Here is an 11,215-nt window from a genome sequence, read left to right as displayed (position 1 = left end):
TCCAATTATGACTTAAAAGTGCATGGAAAGACCTTAGTAAATAAATTTTAAATAATTTAGTAGAACAGATTAATTCCTTATTACTTTTGAAGAAATATTAATATATGTTTTTGATTTTTCTTTCTGTTAGCAGTTTGTGCTATAAGCAGTTGTTTTGAAAGGTCAAGTGTTTTATCAAGAGATTAGTTTGTAAACTGTTACATCACGCCTTACGAAAACTCCCCTTTTAAGGCCTTTGATAAAATGACTGCTTATCTTCATGTCAATGGGATAATCAGAGATAGAAGCATAAAATGCGTGTGTAGTTTGATATGGTGAAACGAAAGAGAAATCTTAAAGTATCATCATAAAATATAATCATATGATTTTTAGACACTGACTACAGCATAGATTAATAGATAGGGCATGCTATTGGAATCTCCTATTGAAGCCCACACATAAGCATACACAGAAATGACTTCGAAGTAAAACGCGGAGAGGGCTTTAGTCGAATATCTCCATTAGGACTGCTGAAGTCTTTCAAGGTGATTTTCTTAACTTTTTAGTGTGTGTGTGTGTGTGTGTGTGTGTGTTAATAATAATAGTAATAATTTCCTGAAAACTAATCTATCGCCTTTCCATCTTTCTATCTGTAGGCGCTTCTAAACAGCAGATGGAATGACAAATGTTTTGTAAGAATATCGGAAATACACTCTTACAGTCAAAAGTATTTTGGCAAAATATCTTTCATCATCAATTGTTTACTCGGAATCTTAAATCACCCATTTTGCCAACGGTTAGTTAATAGGTTCAAGTCAACGGTCTAGACTACAGATTTTCAGTAGTTCAATTGCCTCTTTTTATACAAAAGTTTTGAGACGACTTCCTGTTCTACTTTTGCATATCGTAAACGATGATTTCCCTTTTTCATCCTGTAAACTAAATATCCATACTCCTACTTCTCTCCTTTTTTTTAAATTCAATTAACGTGTAGGTTTCTTTTTGTGAGATGCTGATCTTTCAGTTTATGACACCAGACGAAACACAAATGAGTCTGATGATGTTTAACTGTATCAACACTTGGAATAAAGTCTTTCAATGTTCATGCCTTTCATACATATTCAATATGACAGCCTTTGGAACATCGTCTGCACTGGAATATGAATATTTCGCTGATATTTTCACTACTTACTGTTTGTATGAGACAAGTGTAGACTAGAATACACTTAACAAATGTAATGTTTTTCTTCTTAATTTATTTGCTATGCTGTTAAGCCGGAAGTGTTACTGGGCGAACAACCCGAGTTTCTTGGATATAAAATCTTCCTGCCCATGTCAGAGATCGAGCAACTCGGAAACCAATCGAAGAAAGGATTAGAAAATCAGCGACTAGAATCGAATTTGGAACGTTTCTCTTCGAAATTCGCTTGGTGCTAAGGATGCAAATGCCACTTCCACTGTGGTGAAATATTATGAATTAACAAGTTCTGCAGCTTCATTGGCAAAATATCGATAGATACTATTAAAAACAAACAGCCATCTATAAAATAAAGGCGTTGTGAAAAAAGACACATGAAATTGATTAGCGACAATCAATAATCAGCTAAATAATCACATGTTTATTCCGGTCAATTCAAGAAATATTCCGTTTAGAGGGTTGTATAGCTCAGCGCAAGTGGTATTTGTTTCCTCAGCGCTAGGATGCCCTGAAGAAGGACCTAAGTTCAATTCTAGTCATCGACTAGAGTGAATATTCTGTCTTTCTTCGACCGGTTACCGAGTTTTTTGTTCTCCAAGAAATTCGAGTTTTTCTTCCCATAAATTCAAGAAAAATGATCGTAAAACCCGCCCAATTTCAGATAATAACACATCGTGTTAAGGTTAGGTACCACGAGTTTCAGGTTCTTCAATGGATGCCATTTAAGTTAATGATATTCTGAGGCCAGACATCTCTGATTGGACTACCAGAGGATATCGAACTTGCCACTCAGTGTAGGAAAAATGCACAGACTGAAAGGGCCTTGCCTGTTCCTTTATATTGAATAAAAAGGCATAGAGATTAAAAAATGTAGAGGTATATCATGCCCATCTGCTGCTACTGCTAATTGTACTGATAAATAATGCTAAAGCCACAAATTTGGCGTAATCCCCGAAGACATCTCTCCATGTATTTCAATTCATTGTTTTTGTTGTATCAAAAACGTTTAGTTGAAATCGACTGTAATTCTTTAAACTTTTATTACAGGTCAACAGATTAGTTTGTTTTAAAAACCTTTTTGTTTATTGCAGAAGATGACCACATGTGCAAAGGAGACAGAAGAAGACTGGAGACATTACTTCGAGGGAGATTCTTTCGATGCAGCAAAATATGGGGAGGTGGTTACGAGCACGGTATTTGAATCATACGGAAGATATATTTTACCACACTTACATAAGATAGTTAGTAGCAGTAAGTATCAGGTTTCATTCTCTTAAATGTATTAGTAATATATGTTATCACTACCACATCGAACGAAGAGTGTAAAACTTGTACCAATGTGTAGATTCCTTTTATATTTATATTCTTTTATTCTCTTTCTTATTTGTAATTCTACTAATCCATGTTCATTTTTGCTTATATTTTTCATGCATAGTATCGTAAATTTTCACTTTCTTCCAAAATTCGGCATTGTTGCACTCGATTCAAACATTTCTTCCGATAACAGTGGAATGTCTACTCTTATAAAGGTTGGGTTGTGGCTAAACAATTTCTTAGTAAGAACACTGCATTAGAGCAAAAGGCTGATCCATAGAACACGATCTGGTTAACGCGAATGAGCCTCAAAAGTAAACCACCACACTATAACAATTGGATGATTTTAAGATTAAAATTTTGTTTTAATGTATAGAAAAACTTCAACTGAATGATGTAACTGTACAGGAATGCTATTGGAAATACTTTTAATGGGATTATATTGATCAAGTGCATATAATAAACAACTATGTGATACCAACTAGTTTCACCAACTAAAGCTGTTGGCATCTTCAGGGTACATAACTGATGTACGGCACTAAAAAGTAAAAAACTGTTACAAACTAAAATCAACCGATTCCAATTATATTAAACAAAGAACAGAGCGTGTACAATACATGCATAGAGCGTGCATGATATCATTTGTTGTTATTTAGGAACGTTCTATAGTTGGCACTATAATTGAGTTCTGGCGAGTTGAAGGATCTGATAAGGGTCTTCCAGATTACGGGCAAGATTAGTCCTTGGTTCCTGTTAAGGTTTTGTATTCATACAGCGGGCAACTGTTGTGGCCTCTTTTAAAATTCGGGAGCGGAAGTCTTCCTCCATGTAAGGAATTGTGCTTCTATCCCACTCTATGGTAGTTCGTTCTTGAGAAATGAAAAGCTAACCCCGATTTTTCTTCTCTGTTATTATTGACGTCATCTATGTGTTCTTTCTGCCTAATTTCAAGGCTCCTTGAAGTTTGACTGATGTAATTCAAGCCGCACGAACAGGGTATGTTATAAACTCCAGCATATTTGGAGAAAGGATGGCTATCTTTTGGAGATCTTAAGAATTGTCTAATCGTTTCTGTGGGTTTAGAGGCCACTCTTATTTTATGTGGTCTAAGGAGTCTAGCAGTCTTATTGGAAACTGTCCCTAAGTATAGAATGACGATGGTAGAAATATAACGTATATCATCTTGTTGTCTTTGTCGGGGTTCAGAGAAGAGTATCTTGTGGACGAGTCTTCAAGGAAATCCATTCATGGTAAGGTTGGTAGATATCAGGGATAGTTCTTCCTGGAGGTCTTGTTGATTTGTTGTAAGGAGAGAGGCACAGTTCTTCAACATGTGTACAATACTAAGTTTCTGAGAAATGTGGTGGCGGAAGTGAAATATAAATAACGTCCTGTATTGGTAGGTTTGCGATAAACTGAGCGGTTGATACCACCATCCTGAAGCTTCTTAATTAAAGTGTCCAGAAATTATAATTGGTAATCTTTTTCAAGTTCTAGAGTGAATTTGATTGTGTGGAGAGAAATTAAATTTCTACCATCGTCATTCCATATTTAGGGAGTTTCCAATAAGATTGCTAGACTCCTTAGACCACATAAAATTAGAGTGGCCTTTAAACCCACAGAAACGATTAGACAATACTAATCGGTTTTTACAAGTGATATCATGCACGCTCTATGCATGTTTTGTACGTGCTCTGTTCTTTGTTTAATATAATTGGAATCGGTTGATTATAGTTTGTGACGGTTTTTTACTTTTTAGTGCCTTACATCAATTATGTACCCTGAAGATGCCAACAGCTTTAGTTGGTGAAACTAGTTGGTATAACATAGTTGTTTATTATATGCACTTGATCAATATAATCCCATTAAAAGTCTTTCCAGAGCTTTTTGGTCAAGAAAATTAAACGTTTTTTTAACAGGAACGCTATTATTAAACAACTTTTGATACGTCTAACATTATTTTCCATACTTGTTGTAATGCACATTGAACCATTTTATTATTGTAATTTTCAATCCAACCTATGTTGAAATAAGAATAGGGTCAATCCTTTAGAATGAAATATAAACGGATTTGTATATTCTTCTCTTCAAACGCAGTCTCAATATAAGACAAACAGATATACAGAGTGAGCTGCACATCTGGATACTGCAGATGCCCTATAAAGGACATTGGAACTTAGACGTGATGTTTGAGATGTCGTATGGGTAACCTTGGCCTCTCCTTTCCTGACCCAAAATCAACTATGCAGAACATCATCAAACGTAAGAAATGTGAGGCTGTCACCTTAGCCAGAAAACGCTTAACAAAAGGAAACACCAAAAGATGACTGGTAAGGAGATACAGAAATTCCGGTATTTGGAACAGCAACTTCGAGTATCAGGATTTCTCTACCACCTACCAGAGCACCTTCTGTTTCCGTTTTTCTAGGAAAGGCAGCTATTTATACGACATTAGTCATCGCAATCCTCGAAAGGGTAAAGAACATTATGACAGATCTTTATCCCATTAGTGGCCCGTGATATGCAGCAAAGAATTAGCCACAACATCTTTGAATTGGATAGTTTGTGCACAACGGATGTTTTATGACCTAATGCGTCATCCCAACTCTGACGTTTGGCTTATATTCTTATAGTATTAGGAAGAACACTTTCTAATGATGTAGTTGGTAGAGTAAATTTTTTATTTTGAAACATCCCCTCAGGATGTTTCAAAATAAATCTTGAATGATTGCATATGCAAACAGCAGTTCCAAATTGTACGAAAGAGTCTTTTGTTTCATCTTTTTGAGATTTTCTATAAGATTCTGAAGGTGGTTCATATCATTATATATCAACGCCTAGCTGTACATCGATGTAGAAGCTGATGCTGTGCTTGTTACTGGCCGTGCTTCCAGTTAATTCAACGAAGATTGGCTTGTAACGCAAGGAAATAGGTACTTTCCCGAAACTAATGCTTATTGATACTTATTTTATATGCCAGTTTTATTTTTATTATTCATTTCTTTAAGTTCTTTTCTCTTCAGTTGTTGAATATCTAATGTGTGTTCTTACCGTTTATTTTAACAAACTAGGAAGATTCCCAGGTACCAACCTATTGGAAATAGCATGTGGCCCTATGATACATGGTTTAATTTCACCCAGTGCTCAGTACACGCATATGGTTACTGGCGACTTTTCGGAATCGAACCAGAAGGTTGTGAAGAAGTGGCTAAACAACGAACCAGGAGCACTGGATTACTCCCCTTTGCTGGAGGTTGTTGCAGAGTTGGAAAGTTACAGGTATACAGTATTTTGAAACTGATAACAATTTTTGAATGCTAATAACTTTTGGAATTGTTGCATAATCTTTCGCAATTTCATATAAAAAATAAAACAAAACCATATTTGCATTGCCGGTATTAATATAATAATAATAATAATATAATCATAAGGATGAAGTATTTTCCAGTCAGACTGGATCCAATGGAACTGAGTCCAATATGACTGACACTGAGGAGAGCACTGACAGAATAGTATTTAATAATATTATTCAATAATTAAAACAAAAATACATATACATTATATACAAATATCCGAACATTTTTGGCTATTAATGTCAATTCTCTATTGTGATAGTCAGCTATCGATGATTCTAGTACATTGAGATTTGTCTGTATTCCAATTCTTTATAATTGAAAAACCGTTGACTCATGTTGGATGTTTATATTTTCAGTGACGTCAAGAAAGGTGCAAAAGAGATTGAAGATCGCACAAGGTGCAATTTAAAAGGAGTTGTTTTTTGCGACGTCACAGCTGATAAGATCATCCCGGAAGAATACATTCAAGAATACGACATGCTGGTCTCTTTAGCGTGTTTAGAAGCAGCTTGTCCCAACAATGAAGCTCACGAAAAAGCCCTAAGACGTTTTGCATCATTACTACGCAAAGGAGGTGGTCTCTTTCTGGCTGGTGTTTTTAACTACACTGAATGGGAAATATCAGGCCAAAAGTACCCTTCTTTAAGTCTGACAAAGGAAATTGTGGAAAACTCATTAACCAAAGCAGGATTTAAAATTTTAGAATTTTCAACACAAGCACGAAAAGATACTCGTTATGAAATTGTAAATTATGGTGATACTTATGTTGTTATCGCTGAAAAAATGTGAGTTTCCTCATAACTGTATTGATGTCACACTTCCTGCAATGTATGCTACATGACATGTATAAAATCAATAAAAGTGTTGATATAGTTTAAGATGTACGCTTCATCTTAACAGTGGTGATATAAAATTAGAGTAATATTAGCATAAGTAGAAAATTTATATTTAATATTATATGCTTTGAATATATTACCAAAATGATATCATTGCCTTTCTTTTTATAGATGTGGAATTTCAATAAATAATGACACCAGGGATAGCACTTAATTATATCACCCATAACGCCTTGATACGTCCAGATTATCAGGTCGGATCAAAATATTCATCGAAATATTCATTGTTTTCAACTGTGATGCTTGTGCTCTTAATCGGATCGATACTCTGTGTATAAGGAGGACAGATATTGGATAGTGAGATGTTTAGTTTCTATGGGTTGGTTCTGTGGGGTTTGAAGAAGAGCTCATAAAAATTCTAATTAATTTAATATAAAAGCATTAACCCCAACTTTTAATTGATTATTTTTTGCTTTTTAACCAATGGAAAACAAATATGGATATTATGGTCCTACTTCATAATATGCGAAAGGAGGAGGTTTTGTCATTGATTAGCTTAACTTGGACAAATTGTATAGGCATTAGTCAGACTTGGTTAATTGAGATAGGAATGATAACAAGAAGAAACCGATTGAAAATGTCAACAAAGTAGTATCAATGGATTATGTATGCAATATTTAAGGTGACCCCTGGTGTTCCCTAGAAATTAGTCCTTGGACTTTTGTTGTTCGGTCTGTATCTAAATTAAATTAAGAAGGACCTGCCAGTCATTATCATTTTCCCCAATATCGAACGATTCTGTAAGTGCTAGAAATTAGCATCACTGATTGCCCTGCCTAACTTTGCATCGTCAGCAATGATGATTAGCAGTTGAGTGTGGTGAGATTTCCAACATCATATTATTTTGGTTGGATTATTCTTAGAAAAATCTAAAGAGGCCAGAAATCTTAGAGTTATGTTGAATAAGAACCTGAAGATTAAAGGTCAAATTACAAAGACAGCAAACATAAATCTCAAATGAAAATTGCAATGTTGAAACGAAGATTAACGTGCAAGGATAAGGAGGTCAGAATTCCATTTTTATAAGACGTTGATACGACTACAACTAGATTGTCTTCATCAGATTTAGATTCCTCTATTCCTAGGGGTAAGAAGCCATGGAGGGGGGTACAGAGAAGAGTTACAAAGATGATACTGGATTTGTAAAATGTAGATTATAAGGAAAAGTACGCGTTCTGCATATTAATCAGGTGAAAGTGAATTATATAAGAGAGGGCGATAAACGTCTGAAAGTGTGTTATACGATAACAGTTAGTTGAACTTTTAGATATATGGAAGGTGTAGAGAAATAGACGGGCATCCGTGAAAGTTTGGTTTGATACAGTTAAGAAAGGGATGAGCTAGATTTTGTGTTTTTAATTTTAAGAAAATTTTATTCATTTGTGTTTTAGATTCGTATTTTAGTCTGCTGTAATTGTGTGTGTGTGTGTGTGTGTGTGTGTGTGTGTGTGTGTGTGTGTGTGTGTGTGTGTGTGTGTGTGTGTGTGTGTGTGTGTGTGTGTGTGTGTGTGTGTGTGTGTGTGTGTGTGTGTGTGTGTGTGTGTGTGTGCTTTACACAACAAAAATTCGAGGATATAGGTTTTTTTTTTAAATATTGGTTCTGTCCTGTTTTATGCTTATTCGTTGATCCTGACTCAACACCTGAAACCAGATCTAAAGGAGTAAGGTGATTAATCATTACTCTTGTAGAACTGTGTGTGTCTGTAACACACTGCAGGTGTGTATTCTGGCCGGCTTGCTTGTTTTGGTTTTGTGTGATGAAAAACACGGTTCTTCTGGCTGTGGAAACACTGATACTATCTTAAGAGACCACCAACACACCTTAAAAAGTCATGAGAAATGTTGTTCGCATCCTAGAGGGAATCCGAACCCAGTTATAGGGCATCTTCAAACCACTTCTAATTTTACATACAGTTTTTCAGAAAGGCATACTGAATAATAAATAATAATTTTACTGATGCAGTGAGTATTTAGTAATAAGGATATTGTTAATTAATATTTTATATATGCCAGTCCCACTCACAAGAGGTTTAGAAACATACGGCACATCTGTGCCGAGTGTGTCCAGTTAATATCGAATTGAGAATATTAGTAATTATTAAATTAATAAAATAAAATTATCATTCTTACTGTTATCCTCTAATGTATCATAATATTGCCAAAATATTGTAATCTTGTACTTTAAAATATTTAAAATTAGTACACCTAACTTTAAATATTTTAAAGGAATATCATGCTTGGCTTGTAATTTCTATTTCTGTCAACTGGGCTATGAACAGTTGTTCACCGTGTTTCGTATCGAGCGATTAGTAGGTAAACCTTTAGATAACACCTTACGAAAACTCCCCTTTTAATAAAATCTTGGATCAAAGCGACCGATTATCTTCATTTCAACGAGATAATCACGAGATAGAAGCATAAAGTCCATTTAGATTGAGAGATAGGTGAACAAAAAAGACATGTCAAAGTAGAAACATGTGATTCATTGACACTTCCTGCAACGAACAGTAATAGTGAGGTATGATATGCTGTTGTAATCTCTTACTGAACACCATACACATAGAGAAATAACTTGAAACTTAGTTTTCTAGTGGATTATCGCTATTAAGATCGCTTCAGTTTTTCTAGGAGATTTTCCTTAAATGTTTACGTCAAAAAGTTATTTCACTAATTGAACTATAAAGTAAGCTGTTTTTCATTTTCATAAGTATGCTATTAATATGCTATTAATTTCACTAATTAATAGTATATTTGACATACGTGAAATTCAAAATTCTTGAAAAGGAAATACCGATGGTATTTCAATTTAGCACATTCATGCATAGTGATAGGCAAGTTTAGAGAGAGAGACCATTGGCTGCGATAGATTCAAAATGTGTTCCTCACTTGGTTGCAGAATGATTGGGAATTAATTATTTTATTTAGGATACCAATCATGTCATGAACTGTTTTCGTACATTTTGTTATTTGTCCAAAATTCGATGATACGTGGCAATAGAATATAGAGTCCCTCACATAACGAATGACTTTTCATTAGTGAGTTCGAGACCATCACCTTGCTTATGAGAGGTCTGAAGTACCTTGAAAGAGCACCACGTTTCTCGTACATCTTTCTAGAGAAGGATGGCCAGATTATTTAACCCTTTTTCCATACACAGTAACAATGTATTATGCGTTCACATCCCATATTGAGCGGAGGCACATAAAAGAGTGAATCACTGGCAATATATACCAAGAGCTACAATAAAACGAAAACATTGTAGAAGGAATATAAACAACAAGGCGATCAGCATGCCCATGAGCAGAATGAAGCACAAGCAAGAAGAGTAACTAAATGGAAATCAGATTTCGAGAGAAACATCGAAATTACGTATTACAATAACTCTCTGAATTATCGGAATTCGCAGAGATTGTCACAGTGCAGTTTTAGTTCCAAATGGATCAATTTTATGACATAATTTTCGTAAACTCTCCAGACAATATTGGAAACGAATTGCTAATATCTTACCGAATGAAACTTTACAATAAAATTTTACAGTTAAGATGTTATTATTATTGTGTCACCTCCAAAGCGTCCAAAGAGGCCACCTTACTCTGCATAAAGATATTTAAAATTCAAATAAAATAGATATTTAAAATTTAAATATTTTATTTGAATTTATATGTTGATGTAAACAAAAATATGATTTATTTTTAATAGGACCAAATTTGGAATCGGTTCCTCTTCATTTCCCATCCATAAAAATCCACATTTCAAATAATTCATAACCATACTTACGAAGAGTTTTTATCCTCTTCCTAGTTGGTTCTCTAGATATGTCAGACGACACAGTTATCAATTTCATTTGATCCAGATGAAATATCAACGTTTTCTTGTTGCTTACAGCTACTTGTATTTGCTAGATTGCTCTCTTTTGTGGGGGGTTTTATAAATCCAATCTTTAACCAATGATCCATACGTAAGAATTTGGAAGCTAAAAAAAATACTGTATTTACTCGAATATAACTCTAACTTTTTTCCCAAAATTAAAGCTAAAAAATCGTGTTGCGAGATACGTGGATTTTCATTTTTCATTTGAGACCGACTAGTGTTATTGTAACAAAATTTGATAGAATTCATTTTTTTTCTCTACAGATAAATTCCTATCTGCAAAATGAAGCAGTACATACACTTACATAATATGTGAGTGTGCATACTGCTTCAAACTATTGTTTACAAGTGTTACCGAACACTTGTAAACAATAGTTTGCAAGAAAAATGACTTTTCGATGAATTATGAAAGAATTCATCGAAAAATTTTCGGAGAATATTTTTTTCGATGAATTGTTCATTTGATTTGCATTTTCGAAGAACTGCCATTCGTTATTGACGCTTGTTAAATTGTTTATTCTGGGAACTACTTTTTCAATGAATGGTCGTTCGATGAACTGCATTCGATAAACTGGTTTTCGATGAATTTTCATGAAACCGT

At 34.4% G+C, this 11,215-nt stretch overlaps 1 protein-coding gene across 1 annotated transcript; it reads left to right on the top strand.

The window, feature by feature from the left end:
- The first annotated feature begins 466 nt into the window (after positions 1 to 466).
- Positions 467 to 6,653, top strand: LOC150093252 (nicotinamide N-methyltransferase-like). The gene is made up of 4 exons (XM_090414070.1): positions 467 to 524; positions 2,269 to 2,428; positions 5,563 to 5,770; positions 6,204 to 6,653. The coding sequence occupies exons 2-4, from the start codon at positions 2,272 to 2,274 to the stop codon at positions 6,634 to 6,636; spliced, it is 798 nt and encodes a 265-aa protein (XP_090270196.1). The 5' UTR covers positions 467 to 524; positions 2,269 to 2,271; the 3' UTR covers positions 6,637 to 6,653.
- Positions 6,654 to 11,215: the final 4,562 nt, after the last annotated feature.

The sequence above is a fragment of the Typopeltis vanoorti genome, chromosome 24, assembly GCF_054136105.1.
Source record: "Typopeltis vanoorti isolate ZY-2024b chromosome 24, IOZ_Tvanoo_1.0, whole genome shotgun sequence".
In the NCBI taxonomy this organism is placed as follows: Eukaryota; Metazoa; Arthropoda; class Arachnida; order Uropygi; family Thelyphonidae; genus Typopeltis; species Typopeltis vanoorti.
Note: the sequence above shows the minus strand (reverse complement) of the source record. Positions and strands in the feature narration are given on the sequence as shown.